This window comes from Puma concolor, chromosome B3 (genome assembly GCF_028749965.1).
Source record: "Puma concolor isolate L17-30 chromosome B3, mPumCon1.1.hap2, whole genome shotgun sequence".
NCBI lineage: Eukaryota > Metazoa > Chordata > Mammalia > Carnivora > Felidae > Puma > Puma concolor.
Genome location: NC_141672.1, coordinates 13,849,151 through 13,861,235, shown reverse-complemented (window position 1 = coordinate 13,861,235; position 12,085 = coordinate 13,849,151). Strand labels below are relative to the sequence as shown.

Here is a 12,085-nt window from a genome sequence, read left to right as displayed (position 1 = left end):
TTCCTCTGGGCACAGGCACTGCCAGGGATTGAATACAAAAGGGCAGGACACATCCCGGTGGGCTCAGTGGGTTGAAAAGGCCTCCTGGAAAATCTAGACCCTCAGGTGGGCCTTGAAGGATGAAAGGTGTGGGGTTTGGACAGGGAAGAGGAGGAGGAGGAAGGAAAGGCATTGTGGGAAGAGGCCCAGGGGGACCAAAGTCAAGGAGGTCAACACAGTCATTCAATCATTATTCATTCATCTTCCTATTCAGCGCTTGTGCTCCAGGCCCTGTGGGGGATAGATACCTGGATAGTAAGTGACTGAAACAGACCTGGTGGGGGTTCTTATGGAACTTACACTGGGAGTAGAAGCCAATACCCCATTATAGTAAAGCATATAACAACCCTTACAGCAGGATGAGTACAGCTTGTTAAGGAAGCACATCTGGGTGGGCTTCCTGGAGGAAGTGGCCCTTCCAGGATAGGTAAACTGAAGGCTTGTTCCATATCACTTCAGGCTCTATGTGGTGCTCTGTACTCAGCAGGTGCTGACTGAGAGGAGTTTAGCCATATATTTTATTATTCACTATCCAATTCTTTCTTTTTAAAAAAAAAAGTTTTATTTATTTTGAGAGAGAGAAAGAGAGCACAAGACGGGGAGGAACACAGAAAGAGGGAGAGAATCCCAAGCAGGATCCACACCCTCAGGGCAGAACCCGATGCGGGTCTTGAACTCACGAACTGTGATATCATGACCCAAGCTGAAATCAAGAGTCAGATGCTTAACTGACTGAGCCACCAGGCACCTCTAGCTAATTCTCCCTTAGCTCGTCTTCCTGCACTAAGGAGAAAGTCTCAGCTCGGTGTTAGTGTGTCTTTAATTCTTTAATTCTTATTAATCTCGCTTTGTAACCTGGAGAGCTAGACTCGGGTGTGCTATGCAGGCAACAGGTGCCCATTGAAGTCTAACAACACTTCTTGGTTTTTCTTGTTTTTATTGGTTTAATTACCTTCATTTTGTGGCAGAGGGTACTGGTTTTCCACTTCTGTGAGCGGAACACAATTTCCTTTGAAAAAGAACTGTACGTAAGTGTGATGGAACCATGAGTGAGTGGGGGGTTCTCCCTCCTATCCCGGAGTTGACCACTGGGGTCCAGCTGAACACCAAGAGGGGCACACTGAGTGTGTTCCCGGGGCAGCGACAGGCCTGACTCCTTAGAACTTCCACATCCTATTCTGGGCTGTGTGCGGTGCTGGGGACGGCGAGCGGAAACTGGGTGGCCACTGAGAAGCTGAGATTCTCTAAGAGAATTCTCGTGGAGGGGGGCTGGGCTGCTACAAGGAGAGGAGCCTGGGGTCCATCTGCTAAGGCAGGGGGCACAGTAAACTGCTCAGTGTGCCTTTTTGGACGGGAAGAAAAGAAGCCTGGAGAGGAGCAGGAGACAGCCAGGGGACAGTGAGTGGCCTGCATGCCATCCTCCACTTGTCATGCAGGCTTGTGTGGCTAAGTAGATGTGAGGGCAGGAGCTGAGCTCCCGGGGGGCCGTCTGGTGGGGCAGGAACCAGGGTGGGGGGCAGGAGGAGACGGTGCTAGAGCCAAGATGCCCATGGGATCTGGACCGAGGGGGAGGCCCAGGGGACCTCTGGGTAACTTTTTGCCTTGTGCCCCCGAAAGAGCCACTCAGGGGCCATCCGGGCCAGTGCGGGCTGGCCAGAGAGAAGAGATGACCAACAGAGAAAAGTTTCTATTTCCTGAATAGAGGTTCTGCAATCCAGTTTCCAAAGTAAAATCAAGAAAAATGTTATGTATATACTAACATGGAACTAGAGTGGCTAAGTTTCTGAAACTGGCTTAGGAGGGAAAGCTGGGAGTGATACGGCAATGACAATACTCTGAGAGCAGCTATGATCACAGGATGAAGGGCAGGAGGGCCATACTGTGGGAGCCCAAGGTACCAGAGCATCTGATCAAGAGGACAGCAGTCAAGGTGGCCTTCCTGGAAGAGGTGACTTCTAAACTGAAACCCACAAGGGGGCAGGAGCATCCTGGAATTCCTCCCAGTGACGGGTGTTTATGATGCTGTGGCTACAGAAGGGGTCCTTTGAGTATTGATGGCGGGGGGCTTAAGAATTTCTCACTAGTCCAAGGGTATATTGCTGGTGGCGAGTGCCCCCTTAGATTCTGATCGTTTGGGGCAGGAAAGAGAAACAAGGTGGATCTGTCTCTCCAGCTAGAGTGTGAGTTGTACTGGCAGGGGGGCGGGGACCAGCTCCCTCCATGTGGGGCTGCTGAATGGGCCATAGGGAATGGATGGGGGAAGAGAGGAGACAGACAGTGGAGATGCTCCTGGAGAAGCACCAGGCCCCAGCAGGCACCCGGGAGACGTTAGTTTGCCCCCTCCTCCCCCCCCACCCCCCCATCAGGAAAGTCTCCATTCTGGGACCGGGTCCTTGGACTCCGCCCACGGCGCACTTCCTTGGGCCTTAGCTGCACTTATGCAGGGTCAGGGTGTGTGTCCCGGGGACCTGGATGGTGTTGGACTTTTGAAATCTGCGGGGACCGCGGGGGCCCTGGGCAGGGCGGCCTCCTCCGGCCCGCTGCACCCCCAAACGCCCCCTCTCGTGACACACCTTCTAGGTGATAGGTCCCTGGGCCCCCAAAGCATTATCAGTGTGGACCCTGGGATGACACGGACCTACTTCCCAGCCCTTCTCCTCCTCCTCCACTCCCCGCTAAGGCCTTTATCTGGAGACTGGATTTTGAATTTTCCGCCGCAGGAGATGTCAGGGAGCCGGCCTTGCTGAAGGTCCGTGGTCCCCTGGGCCGGGCCGCCGTCATCCGCGCGCTGCCTGCCCCGCCGTCCCGGCCCAACCCCGCGCTGCCCCGGGGCGCACTCACCTCTCTCGGGTCCCGGGCGCAGGAGGCCGGATCGCGGCGGGCGGGAGCGGAGGGACGAGCGGGCGGCGGCGGCGGGGACCGGGCGGGGACGGGCCGGGGACGGGCCGGGGACGAGGTGCGGGCGGCACTGCGCACCGGCTCCAGCTCGCGCGCCGCCTCGCCGCGGGAGGAGGTGGAGGGGGCGGAGGCTCCCGGCGGGCGCCGAGCAGCCGCCCCAGGGATCCGGGGAGGGTGCGGCTTCCAGAACCATTGCTCTCCCGCGGGGAGCGCCGAGGGGCCCTGGGGTTTCCTCCCGGCTCTTTATTGGGGGTCTCTTGGAGGAGAGGATTTGGGGAGCAGGTGGCCGGCTGCCTCTGCCAACTCTCACACTGCGCCAGGTGACCCCCGTAATCTTCACCTCAGTGGGCTGGGCCAAAAAGCCTGGAAAGGGGAGGACGGGTCTGAGCGCTGCCATGATCCCTCCTCACCCCTCCCCAGCACGTGCCAGGCCTGCCCGGCGCCCCGGGCTCCTGCCTGACTTCATGTCGTTCACTGCTCCATTTTACAGACGCAGAGGTCATGGGCTTTCCTCGGGCCCACTCTTTCCCTCTACCTGGGGCAGAAGGGCAAGGAGGGGCGATGGGAGGAGACACAGAAGCCCGGGTCCGAGCTTTCAGCCTCCAGCGATGGCTCCCTGTGCCCTGTGCTGGAAGAACTCTGCGCCACCCACACCAACACGGAGTAGGCGGTCAGCTCTTCACAGCTTCCTCCCTCTTCTTTGGTCTTCTTCGGTTCTCAATTCTGTCTCTGCTTTTTCAGCCCATCTCTAAAAAGGTGGTGCTCCCAGGAGCGTGCAGGAATTTTGCAAGCCAGTTGATAAACAGTCATCACTAAAAATTAACTTGTTTTAATTTAATTAACATTAATTTAATTATGTTAATTTACTAGGGCCACCTGGGTGGCTCAGCCGGTTTAAGCATCGGACTTCAGCTCAGGTCATGATTTCACGGTTCATGGGTTCTAGCCCTGCGTCGGGCTCTGTGCTGACAGCTCAGAGCCTGGAGCCTGCTTTGGATTCTGTGTCTCCATCTCTCTCTGCTCCTCCCCCACTCATAATCTGTCTCTCTCTCTCAAAAATAAATAATATTAAAAAAAATTAACTTCTGTAAACCTTTGATTAAATACTGTATTTTTAAAAATGTTTATTTTTGAGACAGAGAGAGACAGAGCATGAGTGGGGGAGGGAGAGAGGGAGAGGGAGATACAGAATCGGAAGCAGGCTCCAGGCTGTCAGCAGAGAGTCCGTCGTGGGGCTCGAACTTGTCAACCATGAGATCGTGACCTGAGCCAAAGTTGGATGCTCAACCGACCAAACCACCCAGGCAACCCCTAAATACTGCATATTAAAAGCAAAGGTAATAAATACATAAAACTTGTTTCTTCCTAATTATTTTACCAGTACCCACACTCTTGAGGTTATTTACACCCACTTTATCGGTGTGGAGGTGATGCTCTGTAACAGGTGCCACACGTCTCTTCCCACCTCCATGGTCAATGACGCCATGTTGGCAGCTTGGAATCGGCCATGGTGAGAATATTTACACCACAGAAATTGGCAGATATTACCAACCAGGGCTTGATTTATGTTTTTCTCAGTGTCTAGACTTAAGAAAATGGCAGAGAAACTGTTCATAGTGCAGAGTAAACTTAAAAGTATGTCTTGGGAGAATATTTATGGCATGTAAGGCGGTACATCTATTTTTTTAAGAAGTGTGCTCGGTCTGTAGCCATGTGACAGCACAAAATGGAGGAAACTTGCTCATCCTGCATTCAGATCTCCTCCGTGACCAGGTAGTCCCCGTGTCATCCACAAAGGAGTGAAGTTCTGACATGCGTTTCTGGTTCGTTTTGCTTTCATGGTACTGGTTAACATAAAGGGAAATTTCAACCAACATCCCTGTTGGAATGATACTGACAGATGTCAGTTGCAAGCACAGGCTGGCTACAAATACACAAGTGTGGCAGAAATCGATGAGAGTTTTCTAGGAGAATCAATTGGCTGTACGGGTTCTGAGGCAGAAAGTATTAGATATTTTACTATTTGTAAATTTTATTACACATCTTTATAAAATTTTATGTATGTATACATGTTCCTTCTCCTTCAGTTGATGAACATTGGGCTGGATGTTTTACGCTGGCTAGATCCTTCCCAGGGTTTGTCCTGTGCTTTCTCACTTTAGTGTTCTACCCAGGGTGAGCCTCTCTTGTTCCAGAGATGATTCCAAATCTCTTTCCAGGTATAGACCTCACCCTGGAGCTGTGCGCACGAATGCCAACTGCTAGTCGGCTCCCAAGAAGCCAGGTCCCATATCTCCCAGGCCTGTGCAGAGGGAGGTGCCTGGAGCTCAGGAAGGGCATGATCTGGGATGCCTGGCTTAGCAACAGGACCCTGTGGTACTGCCCGGGGGTGGGGACCATTGCCTGGGATTGGCTGCGGATGTGAGCGAGGTGTCAGAGCTGGAACCAGCTGATAAAGTAATGGATAGGACACAGGGAAGAGGGAGGGGGGTGTCAAATATCATCTGGAGGTTAGGGGACAGAGAAGACGAGATGGGAACCACAAAGAGGCTTTGGTGGGGGGCAGACGGTAAACAATATGCTGAGCATTGAGTTGGAGGGACACCCAGGCTGGAAACACAGGTCCGGAGGTTCCAAGGAGAGGCTGGGGCTGGAGCTGTTTGGACCTTCTGGGAACAGACTGTAATTAAAATCATGGATGTGTGTGAGCTTGTCTGGGGCGAGGGGAGGGAGCCATAAGAGGGCTGGGTGCACCTCAGTGAGCCATGTAGAGCGGCCCAGTCCACAAAGGCATGGGTGTGACTAGTGCGGAGGCAGAGACTGAGGGGAATGGGTCAAAAGGAAAGGTCACCGGGGGTGAATGCCCTGAGAGGTGCCACGAGGGCTAAGTTGTTTGAGACAGGCAGTCTATTGGGCAAGCTACCGCCCAAACCCAGGGCCAGGGGTGTGTGTGTGCGTGTGTGACCTGAGATGAGAAAAACTGAGACAAGGGTGGGGGTGCAGATTTCAGACACAGTCCAGAACGTGACCTAGGTGTGGGGTGTGGAGAGAGGAAGGGCCAAGCCTGCATCTCGGGCTTCTGGTTTTTGTGATAACAGGACAGCTGGTCCTTGAATGAGCGAGGGAGCCAGAGGGGTGGGGGGTGGGGGCGGGGTGGTCAGGTGGAAGAGTCGAGCCAGGCCTGCAGGTCCAGGCAGGAGGATCTGACAGCAGGTGGGGGGCTTCAGGCCTACAGCTCAGCAGTCAGCCCTTGGCTAGCCCTGGGGGGCTGCCCGCAAGGGGCAGCCTCTGGGACCTAGCACCTTAACTGTGAAGGCACCTTTAACTATGAATGAATGAGGGGCTGGCAAGTGTGAGCCCTGGAGACCCGTTCCAGACAGCAGAGAATCCCAAGCGAGGTTCACGTGCTAAGTGGCCAGGTGGCAAAGTCTGCACAGGAGGAAGCAGAGAGGTGGCTGCTGCTGTTTGGCCCGAGCCTTGTGGATGGCAGCCCCCCGCTGAGCGGTCACACGGGACAGGCTGTAAGCTTCCGAAAGGACAGGCGAGGAGGCAGGAGACTCTTAATCTGGGGGCACACGGGTGGCTCAATCACTTGAGCTCAGGTCGTGATTGCGCAGTTCGTGGGTTGAAGCCATTCATGAGGCTCTCTGCTGTCGGTGCAGAGTCTGCTTCGGATCTTCTGTCCCCCTCTCACTCTGTCCCTCCCCTGCTTGTGCTCTCTCAAAAATAAACGTTAAAAAAAGCTTGGTGAAGAAAGAGAGAGACACCGAGGCAGCAAGACAGAAAGCCATTTGAAGAAAGACTTCACCATGTGTGGATATGTATATGCCTCCCATCCTCCCTCCCTCCTATTTAAGTATCTGATCTGAGGCCCCAGAGATCTAAATTCCAGATCCTAGTTGAGTACTCTTGGGAAAATCCAAAGGACCAGTTGGAGCTGAATCCCACATCAAAATGGGGTGTCTGGGTGGCTCAGCCGGTTAAGCATCCAACTCTCGATTTCGGCTGAGGTCACGATCTCACGGTTCGTGAGTTCCAGCCTTGCATCTGGCTCTGTGCTGACAGTGAGGAGCCTGCTTGGGATTCTGTCTCCTCTCTCTCTCTCTCTGCCCCTCCCCTGCTCACTCGCCCTCTCTCTCAAAATAAACTCTAGGAAAAAAAAATACAAGTCTGGGAAAAAGCTGTATAGTAAGCACAAAAAACTTGTTCTCTGACCTGTTGGCAAAGAGTAGATTCCAGAGGCCGAGAAGGCTCTTGGAGGTGAAGCAGGGAGCCCCGGGAGCCCCCGACAGCCTGTCCCATAATGCCAAGGCTGTCCAGTGAGAAAACCAGGACTCCGTTCTCTGCCATCTCATTTTATTATGATCCTGTCCGTGTGTTCCAGAATGAATGGCTATTCAATACACAACCGAAAGCGCTCCTAAAACTGACCTTAACAATCCCATTTTTTCCTCGGATTAAATCAAAAGAAAAAAAAATAAATCTTAAAAAAAAAAAATCACCAAGTTTAGTATATCCCAGAAAGAGCACCTTTACTAAACAGAAAACAAAACGTGTCAGGAATCTGACCAAATACATAAAAGCAGCAGGTTAAGATTCCTGATCGAAAAGGACTCCCAGTGGAACATAAATAGATTCCCCCTCAAAGGACATATATCTCACAGGGGAGTGTACATACATATGTAATATATTAAAAGAAATTTGGTTTCTACCACAAGAAGTTATTCAGAAATAATAAATCAATATCTCATCTGAGACTGGGGAAGTGGAGAGGCTGTACCCCACTCTTGCATACACCTCCCCTCTGTACACTATGTGCACTTGCTGGTCGGGGGTGGGGCAGGGCCCTCTCTCTGCCCCCAGCCCCCCAGCCCCAGCAGATCCAGTGTTTGTAGAGAAGTGAGTCAGGGAAGGCAGGCCTCCCCGTGGCCCCCGAGCCCACCATGCAGAGCCCAGGAGCCGGCTGCAGGGGGACCGGGGGGGGGGGGGGGGTGGCCAAAGCCCGAGGCCACTTGCCACCTGCCTAGAAGGCCACCTTAGCCCTGGGGCAGAAGGGGATTGCTTGGGACCCCAGGAATGGCATGGCGACACCCCTGATTTTCAGCAGCAAGCCTAATTCTGGGTACCCACACCAAGGTCCTCAAGATCTTTGTAGTTTGGCCAGTCTGGACTTCTCCTAGGATCAAACGGCTTTGGGGAGAGGGAATGGAGTTTCCAGAGCCACGGGGCGGGGGCCTGGCCACGTGAAAGTGTATCTGCACACACGCACATACACACACCCGTGCCTTAAGAGAGGTCGACAAGTTGCAAATGAGTGTTCTACCGGGACGTGCTCAAATAGTGTCTGCTTCAATGGTTCTGTCACTGCATTCTGAGTGTCCCCGTCAAGTGTGGATCTGTTCGAAAGCGCTCAGGTGCTGGAAGCTACAGAAGACACACACCTGGGAGTGTAACCCTCGCAGGGCTTGGCACAGTGTTTTCATTAACAGGAGAGACGCACAGGAACCCCCATCCTCGTTCTAAAGCCCTTTCCTGGCACCACAGGGGCAGAAGCAAAGGCCGTCACCGCCAGAAGGGGAGTCAGTAGTTTCAGGGTTCAGGGGCCGCCGGTCCGGCCGAGTCACACGCAGCCGTACTCGTACCACACCGTCTGCTGGTCCCCGCCAGGCTCGGGGGACGCCGGCGTGCTCTTCAAGCTGCTTCCGCGGCTGAAGTCCTCAGGGGCCCGGCTGGCGTGCAGAGCCAAGTCGGGAGACCTACCCGGACTCTTGGCAGGGAGGCCCTCGCCGTGGCCTTGCCTCGGGACCCCGTCTCCCTCTGAGAGGCCGAGCGCCCCCCGGACAGGGGCGATGGTGGCCGCCTCCCCCGAGTGGGGGGGCGTCTGGGGTTTGGTCCTGGTAGCCGGGGCCGCAGCCGATGGAAAGTGCTGGGGCTGGGAGCTGCTGCCACAGGCACCGCCACCTCCAGAGGCGATGGCCGGGGCCGTGGCAGACTGCTGCAGGGGGACCAGCCTCTCCTCCTTTGGGGGAGCCAGTGAGAAGCGCCTCACGTCCGGGGGCCGGCTGCGGGGGGCTGGGCCTTGACCGGAGCTGCTGCAGGTCTTTCCCGCAAGCGGGGTCCGCTCCCGGGCCAGGCTGTGGGAGGTGGGGGGCGTGGGGCTCTGCAGGACGTGACTGCCTGTTTCTCTGCCCGAGGTGTCAGGACCCCCCAGCTTCTGAGGGGCCTCCTGTTTGCAAGCCTCTGGCCCACTGGCCCGGAGAAGGTCGGCCGAGGCCAGGCTAAAGGCACGGCTCAGGGATGCACTCCGGCCGGCCGGTGTGTGGGACGTCGGGGGCATTGTGGCCTGCCTGGGTCTGCCCAGTGACAGGCTCTGGGGGGGCTGGGCCTGCCTCGGGGGGGCACTGGGCGGGGCCTCGGCCTCGGCAGGTCTGGAGTTTGGCTTCACGTACTGTCCAGGCTTCAGCAACTTCCCTTCAGGGGTGTTGACAGGCATCTTGATGGTAGGGGCCACGAAGCTGGTGGGCATCTTGGCCCCTTCTCTCCTGGCAGGTGGCCCCGGCTGGCTTCCAATGGCCGGGAGACCGCTGGCCTTTCTGAAGAAGTCGCTTAGCAGGTCATCCGGGCAGCTGGGAGTGTCCTATGGGGAAGAGGGGAGGAGTGAGAAGTGGGCCAAGGCCCCAACAGGTGCTCCGACGGCCCTCCCCACCCCAGGACATCCCCTGGGCAGCACAGGTGGCCAGGACTGAGGCTTCCTGCCCCCGCTAGGCCTCTTTGAGGCAGAGCATCACCTGTGCCCCACACACACTAGTCAAGACGGGGAGGGGGCGATACACAGAACACCAGGGAGAGAACCCCAGATGCCACTCCGGCAGCCCCCTAACTTCACAAAAAGAAAGGACCTCCAGACACGGGAAGGACTTCCCGCAAAGCTCATCCAGTCTCTGGAAAGGTCAGGGCTGAAAGCCCGACCACAGGCAACTGTTCCAATCTGTTCTCGCTTTCCTACCGCGCAGGGTAGAGGGAAGCTGACCGGCAGGGCCGCACTTTTCTTTTCCCGGTCAGCCCACTGTGCTCAGACACATTGCAAGGGCTCTGTGTGTGGAGCCGCAGAGGAACGGGAACAAGACCAGCTCCTGCAAAGCCACAACCCTCACTGCCACTCAGACCACTCTCCACATAAGAGGCAGGCACAGCGGGGGTGGGTGGGAGCCAGAACGGCAGGCTGCCTGGTAGGACAGGGTGGCGGGAACGGGGGACATGTGACGACCCAGCCCGCCAGACTGCTCCGCTCAAGCCACCGCTCCCTGGCTGGGCTTCCCCGGGCCAGGGAACTGGTGCCCTCTTGCCACCACTGTGTAGGCAAACAGAGCCACCAGAGGCCCAGGTCTATGATGCCGCTCAGTAACTTCAGCCTCCTGTCAGCACCTCATGGCCTGGACGAGCCAAGTGGAGGTTCCTCCTCGGGCTGATGGACACTGCAAAACCAGGCAAAGAAGTGCATTCACGTGGCAGGTGGGAGTCAGGCACTGAGGGCTGAGGCAGTCCGACCCTAGCCTGCTGTGAGCTGTCGGGGGGGTGGGGGGGGGGGGTGGGAGGGGCCAGTCTGCAGGACAGGGCAGCAGCTCAGAAGCCATCTGTACCTGCCAACAAACTGCTGGCCCACGGAAACATCTGGATGCTCAACTTGACAGAGGCAAAACCTGTTTTATGCTAGTTTGGAGCCACAGATCTCGGTTGAGCACGCGCTAAGATCTTCAGTCATTAGCAGGGACAGGAACCATTTATCGAGTGCTTCCTGAGTGCCAGACACTGTGCTAGGAACCACAGGTTAATCACCAAGAAAACCCAAACCTCCCTAAACTCTTGAAGCAACGCTGCAAGGCTGTTTAAGCCTGGATTAAAACAATCTTGGGTAGGGAAGGAAGTTGAAGCCCCAGGGGTCTAACAGGTCCCACACCGGGAGAGCACAGACCAGGATTAACACCTACTGCTGGCTGACCCCAGCTGCTGCCTACACATGGTTAATCCTGCGGTGCGCACCTGCATGGGGCCACCCTCTCTGGCCACCCAGGGAGCCCATTTTGAGACACTCCCTTGCCGGCATCAGGGAGGTGCAAGCACGGACGGGCACACTGTGACTTCTCTGGACTGGTCGGGGCAGGGTGGGAGAGGTCAGGTGCACGGGTTGGGCAGGGGGTGTGCACCCTAGGCAGGCAGAGAGGTTGAGGGTGGCTCTCCAGGTCCAAACATCGGCTTCCAACACGGACTTTGCAGTAAGATAATTTTGGGGTTGTTTAGGCTGAAAAGGGACAGGTGATGATATGGAGCATGAGGAACAGGGACTACCAGGGACAGGTCTGAACTGAGGGGGGAGCAGCCCTGCCCCTTGAACAGGAGTCACCCCCCGAAATCTACAAAAGGAAAGGAAACTCACTGCGGTAGGTACACAGTCGGAAAGGGTTGAGAAGGAAAGTCTTCCAATTTGCAGGCACCCCTGCTTTCTGGACCATTCTCACTTATTCCACCGGATAAATGGAATCCGGCTCCTCAGCGTGTGATGCCTGGACACACACTGACAGCAAGAGCATCCTCTGGGAATCCAGTAAACACGCAAATTCTCAGGGACCCCCACCTTGGACCCACGGAGTCAGAAGCTCCAGGGTGCAGCCTGTGTCCTTGCGAGGCCGCCAGGAGAGTCTGGGAACCACTTGGCAGACCATAAGCTTCCTGAAAGCAGCAGGGCTTCTGTGTGGTTTCTCCAAGTCCTAGTGCACAGAGCCAGTGCTTGCCGGACAGAAACGTAAATGAACGGCCGGCAGGGGCCATGTTTTCTATTTCCTTCCAGTGCCAACCACAAGACTCGGCACCTAGCAAATCTATGAGAAAAGCTTGCCAATTAATGGTTTGCTCGGATTTTCGAGAGCAGGCACTATGCACACTGTGTAACATGTAGTAGGTGCTCAGTAAGTATCTGCTGAACTAATACTTAGTGTTTCCACCATGGCCTATAAGGTGGGTCATAGAGTTTACCATGTGGCTAAAGAAAGTTCCACTGTTAAGGGGAATGAGACAGAATCATGGAAGCATTAAAAATCCTTACAAGATCTCAGGGCACCTGGGTGGCTCAGTCAGCTGAGAATCTGACTTG

At 55.5% G+C, this 12,085-nt stretch overlaps 2 protein-coding genes across 6 annotated transcripts in view; both read right to left on the bottom strand.

The window, feature by feature from the left end:
- Positions 1–3,598, bottom strand: part of GPR68 (G protein-coupled receptor 68) — a 30,109-nt gene extending 26,511 nt beyond the window's left edge. Inside the window, exon 1 of one of the 2 annotated variants that reach the window (XM_086709018.1) lies at positions 2,881–3,598. The gene's annotated coding sequence lies outside the window, so the exon portion shown is untranslated. The remainder of the gene's footprint in view (positions 1–2,880) is intronic. The other variant, XM_086709015.1, reaches the window with a different exon arrangement.
- A 3,678-nt stretch (positions 3,599–7,276) lies between these two features.
- Positions 7,277–12,085, bottom strand: part of CCDC88C (coiled-coil and HOOK domain protein 88C) — a 131,243-nt gene continuing 126,434 nt past the window's right edge. For all 4 annotated transcript variants that reach the window (XM_086708997.1, XM_086708998.1, XM_086709000.1 and 1 more), the window contains one exon: positions 7,277–9,574. In XM_086708997.1, coding sequence (XP_086565123.1) covers positions 8,558–9,574 — 1,017 coding nt within the window. In that variant the 3' untranslated portion in view covers positions 7,277–8,557. The remainder of the gene's footprint in view (positions 9,575–12,085) is intronic.